The sequence below is a fragment of the Cetorhinus maximus genome, chromosome 13 (assembly GCF_964194155.1).
Source record: "Cetorhinus maximus chromosome 13, sCetMax3.hap1.1, whole genome shotgun sequence".
Taxonomy (NCBI): domain Eukaryota; kingdom Metazoa; phylum Chordata; class Chondrichthyes; order Lamniformes; family Cetorhinidae; genus Cetorhinus; species Cetorhinus maximus.
In genome coordinates, this window is record NC_135891.1 from 17,569,179 (window position 1) to 17,589,379 (window position 20,201).

The 20,201-nt window shown below is 39.5% G+C and overlaps 1 protein-coding gene across 5 annotated transcripts in view; it reads left to right on the top strand.

The window, feature by feature from the left end:
• Positions 1 to 20,201, top strand: part of LOC144688457 (oxysterol-binding protein-related protein 2-like) — a 73,784-nt gene that overhangs the window by 28,275 nt on the left and 25,308 nt on the right. For 4 of the 5 annotated variants that reach the window (XM_078555036.1, XM_078555038.1, XM_078555037.1 and 1 more), the window contains 3 exons: positions 15,398 to 15,569; positions 18,339 to 18,486; positions 18,788 to 18,863. In XM_078555036.1, the coding sequence (XP_078411162.1) occupies positions 15,533 to 15,569; positions 18,339 to 18,486; positions 18,788 to 18,863 (261 nt within the window). In that variant the 5' untranslated portion in view covers positions 15,398 to 15,532. Of the gene's footprint in view, positions 1 to 8,950; positions 9,029 to 15,397; positions 15,570 to 18,338; positions 18,487 to 18,787; positions 18,864 to 20,201 lie in introns of those variants that run through there. The other variant, XM_078555040.1, reaches the window with a different exon arrangement.

A 20,201-nucleotide genomic window follows, 5' to 3' on the forward strand; every position in this document is an offset into this window, starting at 1 on the left:
GAACAATGATAAATTTATGTAGCACTTTCATAATAAAATAAATCAGTAATTCAGGCACACAGATATCAATGACTTGTATTTATACAACAACAACAATTTGTGTTTATTTAGCTCCTTTAACATAATAAAATGTTCCAAGGCTCTTCACAGGAGTATTATAAAACAAAATATGACACCGAGCCACATAAGGAGATACTAGGGCAGATGACCAAAACCTTAGTCAAAGAGGTGGGTTTTAAGGAAAGGTTTAAAGAAGGAATGAGAGGGGAAGAGGTCTAAGGAGGAGCAGAACTTGGGGCCGAGTTAGCTGAAGGCGCATCCACCAGTGGTGGAACAATTTAAAATCGGGGATGCTTATGCGGCCAGAATTAGATAAGCACAAGTATCTCTGGGGACTTTGGGGTGAGGCGATTACAGGAGACCAGAACTAGGGACACAGTTTGAGAACAAAAGACCTTTTAAGATGGAGATGAGGAGATTTTTTTCTCTGAAGGTCGTTAGTCTGTGAAATCCTCTTCCCCAGAAAGCAGTGGAAGCTGGGCCATTGAATTTATTCAAGGCTGAGTTGGATAGGGAGTTGAGGGTTATGGGGAACAGACAGGAAGGTAGAGTTGAGACCACTACCAGATGCCATTATCTTATCGAATGACGGAGCAGGCTCGAAGGGCCAAATGGCCTACTCCTACTCCTGCTTCTATGTTCCTATAGATGTGGAGGGGTGAGGCCAAAAAGGAATTTGAAAAAAAGATGAGAATTTTTAAAATTGAGATGGTGTTCAACTGGAATCCAATGTAAGTCAATGAGCACAGTGGTGATGGATGAACAGGACTTGGTGTGGGTTAGGACACAGGCAGCACAGCTTTAAATGACCTCGCGTTTAAGGAGGCTAGAATTTTATTCTTTCATGGGATGTGGGCATCGCTAGCAATGCCAGCATTTTTTGCCTATCCCTAATTGTCCTTGAACTTATAGGCTTGATAGATTATTTCAGCCACATCGCTGTGGATCTGGAGTCACACATGTAGGCCAAGCCAAGTAATGGTAGTAGATTTCCTTCCCTAAAGGATATTAGTGAACCAGATGGGTTTTTACAACAATCGATGGTAGTTTCATAGTTGACATTATGAGAGCAACTTTCAATTCCAGATTTATTAATTAGTTGAATTGAAATTCCACCATCTGTCATGGTGGGATTTGAGCCCATATCCCCAGAGCATTAGTCTGGGCTTCTGGATTACTAATCCAGTGACATTATCACTATGTCACCGTCTACCCTGGAATGCAGGAGACCGGCCAGGCAGACATTATTGTAGTAAAGCTTAAAGGTAAAAATAGATGGTTGAGGGTCTCAGCAGCACATGAGCTGAGGCAGGGGCGGCATTGGATGATGTTACAGAGATAGAAATAGACTGTGTTAATGCTAGAGTGGATATGTAGTCAGAAGCTCAAAGACATTAAAGTTGCAAACACTTTGGTTCCTCAGACAGTTGCCAGGGAGAGGGATGGATTTGGTGGCTGGGGAAGCAGATTTAATGTAATGGACCAAAGACAATGGCTTCAGTCTTCCCAATACTGAATTGAAGGAAATTTCTACTTATCTAGCACTACATGTTGGATAAACAGCCTGTCAATTTAGAGATAGTAGAGGGGAAGAGAGGTGGTGGTGAGATAGACCTGGGTTCCCTCAGTGTACATGTGCTCAAACTCATGGCATGTTACATGGGGCAGCATATAGATCAGAAATAGGAGGGGCCAAGGACAGATCCTTGAACATTGGAGTAACACTGCAAGGGTGGGAAGTGGAGCCATGGCAAGCTATACTGGATGAAGGAGGATAGTGTGGCTGACTCTGTCAAAAGCTACAAACGGGGCGAAAAGGGTGAGGAGGGATAGTTTCCCTTTGTACAGTCATAGGATGTAATTTAGACTTCTTCAAGAGCCATTTCAGTACTGTGGCGTTGGAAGAAATCTGATTGGATTCAGACATTGGGTTCTGGGGAAAATGGGCATGAGTTTGGAAAACGACAACATGTTCAAGGACTTTGGAGAGGAAAGGGTGGTTGGAGATGGGGCAGTAGTTTGCCAGAATGGAGGGGTTAGATAATGAGTTTTTGAGCGGCTTGACGATCGAAAGAAAGAGGGGCAGAAACTTGGAGGGAGAAACATTAATAATATCAGTTGAAATGGGAGGCAGGAAGGGAAGTTGGGAAGTGGAAATAGGATCAAGAAATGGGTTTCATGGGCAAGATGAGCTTGGAGAGGGCATGAGAGGAGATAGGAAAGCCAGTAGAGAAAGATGCAAGCTAACATGGGGATGGGAGCCTTGGGGGAAGTTTGACCTAGTGGACTAGGGGGAAGTAGTATAGGCAGCTGATCAGATGACAATCTTAGCTACAAAGAAATTGATGAGCTCCTCACACTTATTGTTGGAGATGAGGGTAGAGAAGATGGGAGAGGGGTGTAAGGAGTTAGCTCGTAGTAGAGAAAAGAAGCCAGCATAATGAAGACGAGGAGAGTAGTGGACTTAGAACATTTTCTCAATGACTGCAATAGCAACTTTGATTTCATTTCTTATGTTAGTGAAAAAATTGTTTCATTTAGCATTTCCACTACGTTTGATTCAACTTGCTAAAACTTACACTGCAAGAAGTTGTTATTTCAAATTGTTGAATAACACAAAATGGTACCTAATTATTTTCTATCAGCTTGTTTTTTTTATGGCAGTTGTGGTCAGATTTTCAAAGATTTCTTTTTAAGAAAATATTATGTGCACAAGAGGTGCATATAAGTACTGGCCATGTCCTATAAGGAATGTGGTCAGTTATCAATAAAAACATGATAAAAACTGGAAAATGTAAGTGATAGGTTGCTTACAGAAATATTTCCAACCAAATTTGTTCTATACTTCAGACTTGGAAGAAAATATAGCTTTTCATTTCCCATGTGCTTTGTGCTTATGTCTCAATTCTTTCAGTACAGTGAACTAGTAATCTTTGTTAAGGATAAGTGAATTCAAATGAATAAGCATAATCATTCGAAGACCTTATGCCTAAAAAGACCATGTAGCTGATCCCAATTATGGTAGTTGTAAACGGGTTTTGGTATATAATTTTATAACAAACCAAAACTTATCTTCAAACTTCGAAAGCTTTCCTCTTTCAAAATCTAGTATTGTTTTAAAAAACCTAAAGCCTTGGTCAACAGAATTCATAGCCCTTTCAAAATGTGACTGGATTTAATCTCAATCAACTGAAATAGCTTCTTAGCACCAAGTCCCTGAGGTGGAGTTTGTAACTATGAATTAAACCAGAGTATGACTTTCAGCTCAAAGTCAGTTTTATTTGATGGTTGTATGTGACGCCTTTTGCCTTGGAGGCCTCCAGGATCATCATCTAGTCTAGAGTCCACTCTGTGGAGCAGGGCGAGACCTGCTCATGTTTCTTCTTCCAAAAGGTACACAGAGAGCTTTGTGATCAGCAGCCTGAAGGAAGATAACTCGGTAGCAACATTGCAGCCTGGCATACTAAGGATCAGAAAGTTATTTTATACCGGGCTGTATGACATGAAGCCCACATATGGCACAGTCTCCCAGTCTTTCCTGTCCACTATTACAGAGGTCTTAGACGATCAGCACATGATAATACACTAACTTTGGACGAGCTGACAAAGGCCATCATGTCTTTCAAAACGAGAGTGAGATCTTGGAAAAGACAGTTTTCTCACCGAGTTGTATTCAACACTGTGGAACTGGATTCGCCCACACTTGCTAGAAGTGTAGCAGAGTATCTGGCTGACAGCATATTGGAATCTGAGGAAAGGCATCATCGCCTTTGTCTACAAACAGAAGGGAGAGAAGGAGGAAATCAGAAATGTAAGAAATGGATGGCCTGTTTCACTGCTTAACATAAGACTACAAAATTCTGTGCAAGGTTATTGCCACTTGGGTCAAATCTGCTCAGGAGTTCATGATCTGCTCAGGAGTTCATGACCCACTCTGGACCTGGGCTGTATTCAGCACAAAGATTTCTTTGGTCTTGCGCTTCTCGGGGGCATGATTGCCTATGTACAGGAAAGAAGGATGGATAGGGAAGGCATTTGACAGAATATCGCACACTTACATGATGGGTGTGCTTTCCAAATGGGATTTGGGGAAGTGCAGTTTCAATTAATGGGTGGGAATTGGAAAGCTTTCCGATCAAGGCTGTCCGCTTTCTCCTCTGTCTTGTTCGTGTGTTGTATCGAACCTTTTGCCAAGTCCATCAGGAAAGATGCAGGCATTAGAGAGGTCATGATCCCAGGCAGCAGAGGTGCACGGGTCAAGACCTCCCTGTACATGGAAGGCATCACTATCTTTTGTTTGTATCCAGTGTCAGCTTGCAGACTGTTGAATATCTGCATCTAGTACAAATTGGTCTCAGGAACCAAAATAAATTGCAACATGAGGGAGATCATGTTCTTTGGGATCTGGGCCGACCAATCCTTTGTTCCCTTCTTTGTCAGGTCAGACTAAGTGAAGGTGCTAGGGATATGGTTTGGAGGTGCCAGGGTGTGCACCAAAAACTTGGAGGAGCATAGCATATAGACAAGGTGAAATAGAAACTGGGCATGGAACAAAGATCCCTATCTGCTCTGGGTAAAATCTGGTCATCAGGGGCGAGGTGCTCTTAGCGTTGCTGTATGTGGTACAGGTCTGACACAGACCTTACTCTTGCGCGCCAGTGGTTACCTGAGCCATCTTTTGCTTGAAGTTGGACTGTGTCCACAGGGACTCGATGTACAAATCTCTAGATAAAGATGGTTAAAAAACCCTATGTTGCCCTCACCCTGACGGTCTGCTATGTGTGTGGCTATTTCAAGCTGCGCGTGGACCCTCAATACACCCAAGCCCAAGTGTCACTACGTACTGAGGTGTTCCATCTGTCCTTGGTATTGCAAAAGATAGGCCTGGCCACATTGCTGCAGAATGCTCTATCCAGTTAGACTGTGCCGTACCACCTGTCTCTTGAAGAAAAGTTTGTGCAGCAAAATACCTTTGACCATAGGTCCATCAGGCAATAGTCCATGTGTAATGTCCCTGAGGCCCTGCGGGAAAAGATGGTGATAGATCCGGTCAGATGATTCTTTGAGCAGACTGTTGAAGTCATTTAGCAGAATGCCTCATAAGAACTTTCAAACCCTATAGATCTTGATGCACACTTGGAGTCTTCGCATCACTGCATACTGCCCTCTGTGCTGCCGGGGCGGAGAAGAGACTGTTGCCTGAATGTGCCTTTGCAAAGAAGGTTTGGAAAAAGATGTAGTGGTTTTCGTTGACAGGATTCCCACAAGCCATTGGAACCTGGAAAAGTAAAGGAAATTTTGCAATTAAGGCCCAAAATCATTGAAAAGTCATCAAATTTTATGAACACAGGGTGTGAGACTTTTCTGACTTTGGGTGGAATTCCAACCTTTTCCAATATTTTCCCAATGTCCACTTCCCTTTTCAGTAATCGTTTGTTTTGCGCCACATGTTCTGAATCCTGTATAGGTTTTGTTCTGATCCCTCCCATTGCCACTGATGATTTGCCTGCTTTGGATACTACCAGAACAACAGTCATTGGCCGAGTTACCTGTCAATCTGGGACAGCCTACAAGCCAGATTGGCCGACATGGACAATGCCAGAACAACAGCAGTAATTGGCTGAATAGTATGAGGCAGATACTCTAGTCCCTCCTTTCCTGCTTGCCTCATGTGAGGAGAGGCATGTTTGTTGGTGTCGGTTGCAGATTTTTGTTGTTGTGGAGGCGGAGGATTCAGCAGGTGTTCCTTAAGAGCCAGAGTGTGGTAATGTGGAACAGGAATTAGCACCTGGTGGAGGAGATGGCATCCAAAATTTTTGTGAGATTGTCTATTTTAATTGTCATCAAATGCTGATATTGATGGTGTAGATTTGGAGAAATAGCTTCCACTGGGAGAAGGGTTAGTAAGCAGAGGACACAGATGATGATGCTGATTTTTGGCCCAGATTTTACTGTCAGCAGCAAAGTGATGACAGTCATTGCTGAGCTCGAGGAAAGCTTCCCACAAACATCTAGCAATCTCTGGTGGTCTGGACTTCTCCTTTTGTATTCTAATATCCAAGTTGTTATCGCTATTTAAAAAAAAAAGCATTGGTCCTAGCACTGAATCCTGGGGAACACCACTGTCCTACTATCCTCCAGTCTGAAAACAACTATTTTCCCAACTGTTCTGTTGAAGGGTCGTGAGGACTCGAAACGTCGACTCTTTTCTTCTCCACCGATGCTGCCAGACCTGCTGAGTTTTTCCAGGTAATTCTGTTTTTGTTTTGGATTTCCAGCATCCGCAGTAGTTTTATGTTTTTATTTTCCCAACTTGCTGTTTTCTGTTCTTAAGCCAATTTTTTACCCAAGCTGACACTAACCTCCCTAGTCCATGTACTTAAATTTTGCTAACCACTGTTTTAAGGTGTACTTTGTTAGACACTTCCTTAAAATCCATATAGACAACACCCCTTCAGCAGCCTTCTGTTACTCCATCAAAATATTCAAAGATTAGTCAAGCTTTTCCATTACATCTTGCTTATCAATTTTCACCCCATCCATTACCTCAACCATTTCTGCTTCTACCAATATTTTGTCAGCACCCCCTTTGGTAAACACTGATACAAAGCACTCAAAAGTATTTTAGCCTTACCCTGCGCCATTAAGCATATATCACCCTCTTTGTCCCAAATAGAACCCACACTGCTTCTTACTACCACATGCTGGCAGAAGATTTTTGGATTTTGTTCTCTGTTAACTGCCATTCCACTCTCTTTGCCAGTCTCAGAGGGGTAATGATGGTGAACGCTGAAACTTTCAGCGGCCTCACCACTGCAAGATCTAGGTCACAGTCTCACTAATTTTCACCAGTAATGATACTGATCAGGGATTTCATCATCTTTCCAAATTCCCTGTCTAAAAGTCCTTGATATCAATGTAAATGTGAAGTGCTATAAAATTCTATTACTGTAGACCAAAAAAATAAGGCAGAATTTAATGATTATTTCTTTTTTGAAACTGGCATTGATAAAATTTATATTTAGTCTGAAAAACTATGGTTTACAGAGAAGTAAGTCTTGCTGTGTTCATTATTTTGTAAGACAAAATGAGCAATTGAAAATTTGCTGTTACACTTGTGGATGTTTCAGTGAGATTGAAATATTAGCTCTTTTATTCAGAATCATCTAACTAATGATTTCTTTTCAAAGAGACATATAGCAGAAGAGATCATGTTGCCCCCCATGCCTGTGTCAGCTCTTCGAAAGAGCTATCCAATTAGTCCTACTCCTTTGCTTTTTCCTCATTGCCTGGCAAATTTTCTCCAATTTATCCAATTCTCTTCTGAAAGTTATGATTGAATCTGCTTCCACCACCCTTTCAGGCATAATCATAATAAATCATAATTTTTTCCTTCATCTTATCTCTGATTCTTTGCCAATTACCTTTAAATCTGTGTCCTGTGCTTACTAACCCTTCTGCCAATGGAAACTATTTCTCCAAATTTACTCCATCAACATCCTTCATGACTTTGCTTCTTTTAAATCTGTCTATAACCTTTTTAAGGATAGCAATCCCAGATTCTCTAGCCTCTCCATGTAACTGAAGTTATACATCTCTGGTGTTTTTTTATTTATTCATTCATGGGATGTGGGCATCACTGACTAGGCAAGAATTTATTGTCCATCACGAATTGCCCTTGTTCAGTGGGCATTTAAGAATCAACCACACTGTGGGTTTGGAGTCACTTGTAGACAGACCAGGTAAGGACAGCAGATGTTTAGTGAACCAAATGGGTTTTAACAACAATCGACAATGGTTTCACGGTCATCATTAGGCTTTTAGTTGAACTCAAATTCCACAATCTATTGTGGCAGGATTCGAACCCAGGTCCCCAGAGCATTACCCTGGGTCTCTGGATTACTAATCCAGCGACAATACCACTGCACCATTGCCTCCCCCATCTCTGGTGTTATTCTAGCATATCTCCTTTGCACCTATTTCAAGGCCTTGACATCCTAAAGACTGGGCCCAGAATTCGACAACAAAACAGAAAATGCTGGAAAAACCCAGCAGGTCTAGCAGCATCTGTGGAGAGAGAGAAACAGTTAACTTTTGATCATTTAGTATGGTTAATTTAGTATGACCCTGAAGAAGGGTCTTACGGACTTGAACTGTTAATTCTGTTTCTCTCTCCACAGATGCTGCTAGACCTGCTGAGTTTTTCCAGCACTTTATGATTTTGTTTCAGATTTCAAGCATCCGCAGTATTTTGCTTTTACCAGAATTCAACAAAATAGGTTGAGACCTAGCCAGTGTTTTATATCTTTCTTGCTTTTGTGTTCTATGCCTCTGTTTATAAAGCCTAGGACCCTGCATGATATTTTTAAAACATTCTTGCCAACTTGGCCTGCTACCTTTGAAGATTTCTGTATGTGAACCCCTGGGCCTCTCTTTTCTTGCAGCCTTTGTAAAATTGTACTATTTAGTCTATATTTCCTCTACTCATTCTTCCTTCCAAAATGTATCACTTCATATTCTGAATAGCAATAATGTACTTCTGTGCATCAATCAGAGGTTAGATTTCAATATTTCAGTTCCAGGTCTTTTATTTGCTATATTGTGGCTAAACCCAGTATGACCTTGCATACCATTATGACATCAAGTTGCTTCTGCAGTTAATGTGCAATATGTAGGTGTTAACACTGTTGAATGGCAAATAGAGAGTGAATAATATCTGGCTCAGAATGTGTTCAGAGGTAACATAGCCTTGGGATCCGGAGGATGTTGTAATTCGAGCAAAGTTTAGAGTGATTTATAAAAGCCATCTGATCTCTTTGTTTTTATATAACCATACTAAATGATCCAAGCCTACTCTTATTACTTACTCAATATGCAACTTGTTTTGCAGCTAAGGGCTCTAAACTTCCTTGGTTGAGCCTTTCAAAGGCTACTGTGAAAGAAGTGCCACTAGGACAACCTTTATGATGTGAGTAATAAGACATGAAATGAAAATTTTGAACGAGTATGCTAGATTAGGATTACATTGATGTCAGCAGGTGGAAAAAAAATGGTATTTTATTGTGTTATGAATTTGATGGTGTAGAAATAACATTAGTGATAAAATGTGTTGTGCTGTCAGAACTGTGCTGTCAGCTAAACCATTGTTTACATGAGTTCAACCAAACTTTTTTTAACAAATGCTGACGGATAGGATAATGTACAAAAAGTTTCAATTTCCCCATGTATTTCTGATCATGAGTAAGGAGGTTTAATTCTATTATGGATGCTTTTGTTTGTTATGTGATTTTAAAATGAGGAATGTATGGAGGTTGGGAGAACTCAATTTTATTAGGTTTCCAGATTAGCTTAATGACCAGTATATAAACAGATTTATGTGAGTTGAGCTAATGCCAGAAGTGTATGTTTCAACCCAGTATGTATTAAAATAATCCTGTAAAAGTGGTGTAGGTTTTAACGGTTGAATACCAGCTATTAAAACAGTTTGAGGCTTTTTATGCAATATTGTAAAATGGACAATAGCGAGTCAGCAGTCTGTTTTACATCCCACATTTTTTTAAAAGGAAAAAAAATATTTCAATTGAACACCAGAATTTGCATGCTTTAACTTCCAATATTCCATATGTGATGCAATATCAAGAACAAAATTCATTCAAAAATCACAGGATCTGGAATTCTGATGTGCCCAATTTGTCTGCTTAAGTTATATACTGTATTTCATGAATGGATTTCATTTAGGGCACTTAGACAGCCCCCCCCCCCCCCCCCCCCCCCCCCCCACACACACACACACACACACACACACACACAGCCACCACCAACAGAGATTCTGACATCTGTATTCGTAAGGAATGAGTGCTTTTGAACTGTTGGCATTTGTACTTTTATTTTATTTTGAAGAACATTTAGATAGCAAAACCTCTTTGTTGGGAGCCATGGTAAGCCTGGGTCCTTGAATTTGTGTCCAGTGTCATTTCACAAAGCAAAATATGAATATTAGGTAAACAGTTGTACAAAACATTTGTAACCATGTACTGGAGGTTTAAATTATTTCTATAAATTGATTAAAAGCTAGTTTGTGTTCTATGCTTTGTCATCATTATTTGATATTTTGGTTTTAATTCAGTAAGGTGCCCTCTTCAGAATCTGGACCAAGCTGACGTTTTTTAAAAATAGAATAACAGTGACGAAGCTTGTGAAATGTCCGGGCTTTGATAAATCGATAACTTTTCTAGAAACCGTGGATGCTGTCCATTCCTTTTGGGGAAAGCTGGAAATTTTGTCGTGAGGATGTAATGTTCCACTTCAGTACCAAGTATAGGCATCAGCACCCCCAGTCTTCCCCTCCCACCTGCTCCACCGCAAATATATTTTAATATATAGATATCATGTTGAAAAGTTCCTTGTGTTCTGCCCTTGAAGTGCACCCTAATCCCAACTTCCGTCAATTGTTTCCAGCTATACAAACATATTGTTTTAACTTTCCATAATAGGCACTTTTGATATCACTTTAGTAAGACTACTAATTTGGTGTTGAATTGTGGCCAATTATGTTTTGTGCCCAAAACCATTGCACTTAGTCTCCTTTCTTGCTGCTGAAAGAAACTTTCATGTTATTTGTCTGGCCAAGATTCAAATGCAAACTCCACAGATGAAAGAATAGTGTTGTAAACAAGGAATCCATATATAGCCTTTAGCTTTATTGTTACTAAAATAACATTCTACTGTGAATTGTGCATAAAAAATGTTTGATTCGGAAACTGTCGGTACATTCAGTAGATTTATTTTCACCTGCAGTAGCATTATTTATTACTGTTACACACATGCAGGGAATGAGAGTTTTTGATAGAATAAATAAACAGGACCAGGTTTTACATCTGTTTGTAAATTATCTTTTAAAACAAAATTAGAATATATTTTGTTTTTGTTAGCTTTGGACTTGTTGCAAAATATTCTTGGTAAATGGTAGATTTTACCAGAGGGATAGTGTGGTCTGCAAAAGCGTGAACACCTTCAAAGTTTTTATTCAGAAGCGGTGGAATCAAAGATGGTGAACGTGTTGTGTGAAATTCCTAAGCTCAGTTTCTGGTATGCCTGTTGAAGGTTGCAGTATTTGTTAGTATAGTGCATAAGATGTTTGTAAATTGACAGATCTCATTGGGCTTCCTGCCTGGAATAGTAGAATTAAATAAGATATTATTAGTCCTTTTTAGATGTTTAAGCGAATTAATTGCTTTTAACACTGGGGATAACTTTTTGGTTATGAATGCTTCTGTGCAAGGGAGTTTATGGTGGTTTAAAACTTTTTTTATTTCTCATGATCATGTGCTGAAAAGTATTTTTAAAAAAAGACCCAGCAACCCACGGTATTTGATTTGTGTTCTGTACTGTTAAAAAGATAGGTTGTAGGAAAGATTCTAATAAGATTTTTCATAGTAATCTAATGTACAGAACAATAACACAGTTGAATCCACTTCTCACCTCTTAATTATCAGATTTTCTAAAGCTGTAGTTTGTCAATTTTAAGTAATCATCAACGACTGCTAAGACTCCACTGAAAAATTGAGAAAAGCGTGATAATCTGAGGGTTTACATTTGTAGGTTGAATGAATGTCAGTTTGTGTACTTTGGTGGATATCGAGTTCAGTATTTTCCAATGTGTTTAGAAATGTAAAAATGCTGAACATTTTCAACTTTTTTGGCGAATGAATAAACATAAAAAATGTTGCTATTAATATAAAACATTTTGTTTAGTTTAAAGGTCATTAAAATCCACAAGGAACCCCATTGTTGATAAGTACAGCATGCTGCCACATACTCGTGTCAACTAGGGGAACTGCCAGCAGTAAGATGTAATTGTCTTCAGTTGAGTTGGAAGACCATTCAAGTTCAATAAACATATTTTGAAGCACTTCAAATGTCCAATTGTGTGTGCTGGATTCTTGTTTCTTCTGACCTCACACAAATAAAATTAATTAATGAAATTTTACATTTCAGTTTAATCTTTTCAGATGCTATTATCAAATTTGTCAGATTGTTGTTTATTCATTCATGGGTTGTGGGTGGTGTTGGCAAGGCCAGGATTTATTGCCCCTGAAAAGGTGGTGGTGAGCCACCTCCTTGACAGCTTGAGCAGCTTGCTAGGTCATTTCAGAATCAATCACATTGTGTGACTCTGGATCCACAGCATAGGCCTGTCCAGGTTAGGATAATAGATTGCCCTCCTTGAAGAACATTAGTGAACCAGATGGTATATTGCAATCGCCATTACTGATGCTCACTTTTTATTCCAGATTTATTTAATTAACTGAACTTAAAATCCCCAGCTACGTTTGAACTCATGACTCTGGAGATTTAGTCCAGGTCTCTAGATTACGAGTCCAGTAACATAAACATTATGCTATCATTCCCTAATCAGTTGGCCAATGTGCACCTTAATTTAGTAATGTTAGAATTACCAAGAAAAGTATAAAGAAATCTTGCTTTTCCCCCCCCTCTCTTGAACATAATGGTTCCTTGCTGGGTTATTATAACACAGACTCTCATCATCCTCATATACCTAGTCCTGGTACCCACTATTCGTATGTGATGCTTGAAGAGGAAGTTTTGCCTAATGTAATTAATTTTTATAATAGCAATTTAAATAAATGCCACAACCAACTATTTAAATTATTTGTTTTCAGTTGCTTGGGAATGTTTTTTTTTGTTTGGTGCAGGGAGGAAGGAGTTAGACATATCAGTTCTTTTTTAAAATTATGTAAAGTGAAACAATTTTGAATGTTTGAACATGGCGTGGTAGGAATGTAGTTACCGGTTGAAGCCAGAATTTGTGAAGCTTTCAACACGCCTGTGACCTTTCATTAAAAGGCAAAAGAAACAGGTGCGGTTTATTGTGAACTGACTCAGATCAATATAAATACAACTTTTACTGATGGTGACACTTATTTTTAATTATTTATTAAGGAGCTATGATTGCAAGGAAACATGTTGAGATAATCTATTTGCATATATTAAAACAACTACTTGTGTTTGTATAGTGCTGATAAACTGTAAATGTGTGATGGTGCATTTTAGAGCAAGGGTTCTCAACCATTTTGCTTCTGAGGAGCTCCTCCCATGTTATAAAAATCCATGGCCCCTCTGCATATAAAAAATAGTTGTACAATTTGATGTTATTTTTGTTTTACTTGCTGTTAAACTGGTTGCTGCTCCTGGGCACTAAATTGTGGCATGGGTACCAGATCTGGGCTTGGGTGAGGGCTGCACTCTGAAAGGTCGCAGTTGTGAGCAGCAGGATGTTGGCTGAATTGTTCAGGGTGCTGAAGCGCGGGTTTAAAAATTCATTTGAGACATTGCACAAGGCCCACATTCTAGTTATTTTTGGCAGCTTCCTTGAAAATTTCTCATAGCTTTCTAAGGGCTGTGCCCCAGATTATAAAAACCCTGTTCTAGAATCCCTTTGATTAATCAGATCACAACAATATTGACCACTAGTCTTTTGATCAATCACCTAATGGCAAAGTACTGAACATTAGTCACCATAGACTGTTTTGTTAATAGAAATTTTATATTGGTACTTTACACATCCTTCTTTCAAACCAGCACAACTACTAAGCAACTCCATATGAAATCTCATAGATGTAATTAAAATGAATCTATCCTTGAACTCTGGCTTTGGACATTCTTGGTTTTCCTATATGAAGAATTCTGTCTGATTTTTGAGTTCATCTCACAATTATATTTTAAAGCTTTGATAGGAAAAAATCAATTAAGTTTCACCTCAGATTGAAAACTGTAGTGTATAATGGAACTGTCTAAAGGCACTGCAAGAGTTCTACCTGAAATATTTTTGGACAGTCTCAGCCCAGTTACTAGCAGGCATGAGCCAACTGTTAGGAACAATGTATAACTTTGAGTTTAATTTATATTTGTGTTTGTGTGTTAAGATGAAACATTGTTCTAGTTTAATTTTAAAAAATTTTTGTGAGCTGTGTGCCGGGAAGTTTGGAGGCCCTGTTTGTATACATGCATTTTTAATGAGGTTGTGCCATCCTTGAAATGAAGAGAGAGGTTACAAAGGGGTTAGTAGTTTAGTGAATGTAGAAAAAAATAGAAATCTGTGCTGTTGCCTAGCAACAGGGGTCCAGGAACACACAGAGAAAGACAGAAGGGCAGTTCAGTCAGTGTGTGTCTACCAGAGAGTGAAGGCAGAAGTTCTGAGCTCTCTAGTGAGAAACCCTGCGAGACTGCTGGGGAGCTGAGTTTAGGGAACTCGTGCTTGTTCTGAAGTTAAAGTAATAGGGAGTTTAGATTGCGGTTTTTAGGTGTCTCATGTAGAGATATCAGCTGAGGGAAAAGCATCTAGTGAATGCTCACATCCACCGGAAGAAAACTGTTTGCAACTGGGCTAGCTCAAGCAAGAAGCTGTGGTGTGAGCTAGTGGTAAACCTTGACTGGGTTTTTGTGTCTGTAAGGCTATTGCTGGGATAAAAGGAGTAGTGAGAGTTTGAATCATTTTCTGGTGTTTGTATTGAAATCTTTCCAACTTTTTTATGTAGTGTAATATAGCTCATTTTTCTTGTTTGATAAACATTTCATTCTTTGTTAAAAGTACACTGCCAGACTCTTGTGAATATGTTCAGTAACTGACTTTAAAAAAAAAAACAAAGTTATGATCTATCAAGCCAGGTTTCACTCTGGGATTTGACTTGTCCAGTACTAACATCAGCTGGGAACATAACACAACAGCATAAATCTTTCCCTAATTTAATATCAATTGTACACTTGTTCAGTTATAAAACGACTGATGGGAAAATTGGGGGAAGAAACAGTACATTTGTACAATAGGAGATGCAGTTCTGAGGTTTGGGTTGAGGTACACTTTTGAGTCAGCAGTAGGAACTTTTACTCTGCATCTGATTGTGCTATATTTACTTGGCGGTGTTTGATACTATAGCTGAGTGCCTGAAATGGGAAAAGATCCATTCCCCAAAAGAACGTATTCACCTTGATAAGTGTAACAAAAATTGTAGCTCCATCTCATTAGTCTTTCCTCATGTCATTAAACAATGTTAGATGATTCATTGTTAAAATGGTGGTGGAGTTGGAGGGACGGAACTTTTAATTGACCTTTTTAATGAATCATCTTTGCTAGGCTCATATTCTGTAATCTCACTCGTGCTATCCATTAACTTTGAGATACTAAATTCTAGTTTTGTCTCTACATTGTGATGAGAAAAAAATTGAAATTTAATGACATTGAAATTGTATGATATATTTTTAGCTGACTGGCTATGATTTCAATATGGTAATGTGTTGATTTTGTTCCTTGTTTTAGATATTTTGTGAGCATCTAGAATACTATAGAAAAAAAGATCAAGAAACCATAAACAGTACTGTCCAAGGAGAACAATGTACTAAAGTGCCTTTATTGGAAAAGAAGCAAGAGTTTTAATTTGTCTTCAAAAGGAGGATGAATAGCGAGGAAGAGTTTTATGATGCTGTTACAGGCAAGTATCTGACTGCATTTGACAGTTGCATCCTGTATTATGTTGATATTTATTTTTGATGGAGGGAATGAAAAGCCAAAGCTGCCAAAAGCTGTTTTTACCGTATTCCTGGTGATTTGACAGTAACATGCCATTCCTTTTTTGGGATGTTACCATAAGGCTTAGTAATTTCTGGTACCACTACTCTAATTATGAGGACAAATTTAAAAACAACTTCAGAAACCTCCAAAAATCATTATTATTAATGAATATTCAATGTTTAGAAATATATATCTCAATAGTGTTGAATATGTATATGAAGAATATCTAATTAGGGATAGGTGAGGTGTGTTGTTCCAGTCCTACTCCGGCCCCCTCCCATAACTCTTTCTCTAGTACATCGATGATTACTTCGGTGCTGCTTCATGCTCTCGTCGGGACCTGGAAAAATTTATTAATTTTGCTTCCAATCTCCACCCCTCCATCTTTTTCACATGGTCCATCTCTGACACTTCCCTTCTCTTCCTTGACCTCTCTGTCTCAATTTCTGGTGATAGACTGTCCACCAATATCCATTACAAGCCTACCGACTCCCACAGCTACCTCGACTACAGCTCCTCACACCCCGCTTCCTGTAAGGACTCCATCCCATTCTCTCAGTTCCTTCGCCTCCGTTGCATCTGTTCTGATGATGCTACCTTCAAAAACAGTTCCTCTGACATGTCCTCCTTCTTCCTTAACCGAGGTTTTTCACCCACGGTCGTTGACAGGGCCCTCAACCGTGTCCGGCCCATCTCCTGCGCATCCGCACTCACGCCTTCTCCTCCCTCCCAGAAACATGATAGGGTCCCCCTTGTCCTCACTTATCACCCCACCAGCCTCCGCATTCAAAGGATCATCCTCTGCCATTTCCGCCAACTCCAGCATAATGCCACCACCAAACACATCTTCCCTCCGGGACACCCTGGTCCACTCCTCCAACACTCCCTACTCCTCAACCCCCACCTATGGCACCTCCCCATGCCCACGCAGAAGATGCAACACCTGCCCCTTCACTTCCTCTCTCCTCACCGTCCAAACACTCCTTTCAAGTGAAGCAGCATTTCACTTGCATTTCCCCTAACTTAGTCTACTGCATTCGTTGCTCCCAATGCGGTCTCCTCTACACTGGAGAGACCAAACGTAAACTGGGCGACCGCTTTGCAGAACACCTGCGGTCTGTCCGCAAGAAAGACCCAAACCTCCCTGTCGCTTGCCATTTTAACACTCCACCCTGCTCTCTTGCCCACATGTCTGTCCTTGGCTTGCTGCATTGTTCCAGTGAAGTCCAACGCAAACTGGAGGAACAGCACCTCATCTTCCGCCTAGGCACTTTACAGCCTTCCGGACTGAATATTGAATTCAACAACTATAGATCTTGAACTCCCTCCTCCATCCCCACCCCTTTTCCGTTTCTTCCCCCTCCCTCTTGTTTTTTCCAATAATTTATATAGATTTTTATTTTCCCACCTATTTCCATTATTTTTAAATCTATACCTGTAATGCCCTGTCAGTCTTTCCACCCCACCCCTACTAGAGCTGTACCTTGAGTGTCCTGCCATCCATTCTTAATTAGCACATTCTCTTAGATAATATCACCACCTTTAACACGTCTTTATTCCTTTGTCTGTGACATCTTTTGATTACCTGATCCTATCACTGCTTGCTTGTCCCTACTACCACCGCCCCCCCAAAACCCAACTTCTCTCCCCCCACCCCACCTCCCACCTTAAACCAGCTTATATTCCACCCCTCTCCTAACTTTACTCAGTTCTGCTGAAGGGTCATGAGGACTCGAAACGTCAACTCTTTTCTTCTCCGCCGATGCTGCCAGACCTGCTGAGTTTTTCCAGGTAATTCTGTTTTTGTTTTGGATTTCCAGCATCCGCAGTAGTTTTTTGTTTTTATAGGTGAGTGTATCTAATCTCTCATCAAAAAGAGAAAAGCCTTTAATTGTGTTTTGGAGAATTTGGGTGTGTCTTTCCTATGAGTGAAAGATCATATACATTCATCACTTGCTGGGAGATATGTTAGTTGCATAGCAGGTTACACACAGTTAAACGTATGTAAACTGTTCCTGGTTCGCTGGTTCACAACAGCTGAGGAAGAAATCTATGCCTATTTCACCCTGAACTATGGCTACTTAGGGGCCAATATCAAGATCTAAAAAACTTTATTGGTAACACATTCATGTTGAAGAATCCTTGTGTCTTCACTAAAAATGTTTAAAGCTATTTTCCAAAGAACAGGTTAATTTTAACAAGTTGGTCCTGCAACGTCAAGATCAATGTGTAGAAAGTGCGTTTCTATGATTCATCATAGCGATGTAATTTATATGGAAGAAAAGCAAATGGCTAAAACAACAAATTAACAGGCTTTTTGGCATGGATTTCCTTATTAGTTAATTACAATTTATCTTACAAATTTAATCATTTCCTTCTAGGGCACACTTGTTTTTGGATTTTACAGTAGTTAAATATTTAAAAAAAAATTTTTGCTGTCTAAACAGCTTTGTCTGTCAAAAAAGAAGCAAGAAACTATTTGCAACCCTGGCTGATGCTTGACGCAAAATCGGTAGAAAACAAAAGGGATTATGAGTTATTTTTTCTTGTTAAATGATGGGGTTATCCTACTGTAGGTAAAGGATAAAAAACTGTCAATTGAGTTTTCGTATTCATTTGATGAATTTGATAATGTCTAGCTTATAAAGTAGACCACAAAATTAATTATCTATATTATTACTTTATATAGGGTTTGAATCAGATGATTCTGAAACTAGAATGGGTCCAATGGTGTCAGGTGATTCATTGAGTTTTTGCAGCAAAAGTGGAAGCAGTACATCTGAACAGAATGTTCACAACCGAGAACCGACACAAGAAAATGGAATTAAAAAACATAGGTGAGTTTGGATGATGGAATAACAAGCTTTGTATAGTGTAGGGCCTGGGTGAATGCTGCAGACTTTCAGAACGTAAAATAAAGATGGAGCAGGTTAGTTTGACAGAATAGCTTTTTCTTATTCCTGCAGTGTAATATTTCCTCCTAGTAAGACAAATTTTTATCAAATGCTTTTTATTTGCAAACTCAGTAATGAAGACAATTATTATAGTATATTATCTTGATTGTAAGAAGTTTTAGCCCTTTGAGTCCTACAATTTTGCATCTGTCTACAGTTACTTTTTCATTTTTTATTCTTACAGAACTGCTTTACCAGCTCCAATGTTTAGTAGAAATCAATTGAGTTTGTGGAGCATTTTAAAGAAGTGCATTGGATTGGTGAGTATATATTGGCTGGCTGATTTAAATCAACTTTAGAGATTTGATGAATGTTTGTTTGTATTTCACTAGGGTAATGACAATGGTATTCCTAATCTTTAAATTACTCTTGGTGATAGCCTTTTGTTGATATAAATTTGGGTTTTGAAGGAGCCAGTTACGCATTTTATACATCTTAACAATCTGGCATTTGGTCACATCGTCCACCTCCAACCCCTCCACTGCCCAGCTGAGTGGAACTATCCTTGCTTGGTTCTGCTATTAGGTAACCAAACATAGCTAGAGTATCTTCAACAATGGCTTCTCTGCAATCCCACAACATTACCTCTGGAGACCTCCAAGAATTTATCATTGGTTGCTCTTCTCTTCCTCACCTACTTGCAGCCCCTTGGTCCAAAGGCATGGGGTCAGGTTCCACATGTACACTGACATTACCCAGATTTATCACACTTCCACCTCTTTCAAATCTTCCATTGCCTCTGTGTCACCAACTTGTCCAACATCCTGGATGAGCCACGATTCCCTTCTGTTAAACATTGGGAGAACCAAAGACACACAGTTTTCATCTGCCACGACAAACTCCAAATCCCTTCCATCAATTCTGTGCCCCACCCTGGCCAATGTTTCTAATATGTTTTTGTCTCCTCCAGGCCTTGACTACTCCAACACTAATGACTGGTCTTCCATCTTTCACCCTCTAAAGTGTCAGCTGGTCCAAAACTTTGCTGCCCGCACCCTGAGCTGTACCATTGTGCTCACCCATTACCCCAGTGCACTATATTAGCTTTCAGGCCTCTAATTTAAATTTCTGAACTTTATGTTCAAAATCACATCATGATCGCACCTCTCCCTGTCTCAGCAACCTCCCTCAGCCCTACAGCATCCTGAAAACTCTGCTCCTTTTGCATGCCCTTCACTCTCTTATATGTGCTAAACTCTGAAACTCTATCCCTAAATCTCTCCAGCCCTGTCTCCTCTTAAGACCATTCTTAAAACCAAACTCTTTGACAATGATTTTGTTATTTCTTTAGTTCAGTGTCAATTTTGTCTGTTTACACTCCTGTGTAATGCCTTGGGGTGTTTTGCTACATTAAAAGTGCAATATAAATGCAAGCTGTTGGCACTTGGAAATAAAGATAGAAGAAGGATTAAACCCAAAAACAGGGCAGAAAAGTGAAATTTTATATTTTTCTCTTGTATGTATTTGACAGTTTAAAAAAAAATATAGTCCTCTCATCTTCAGTTAAACAATACTGAAAATTGATTTATTGAGCAGGATATTCCCGCAGGCTTCCGGATCCCAATGTTCTAATTGGGGTCCTAAGCCGGTAAGACTGG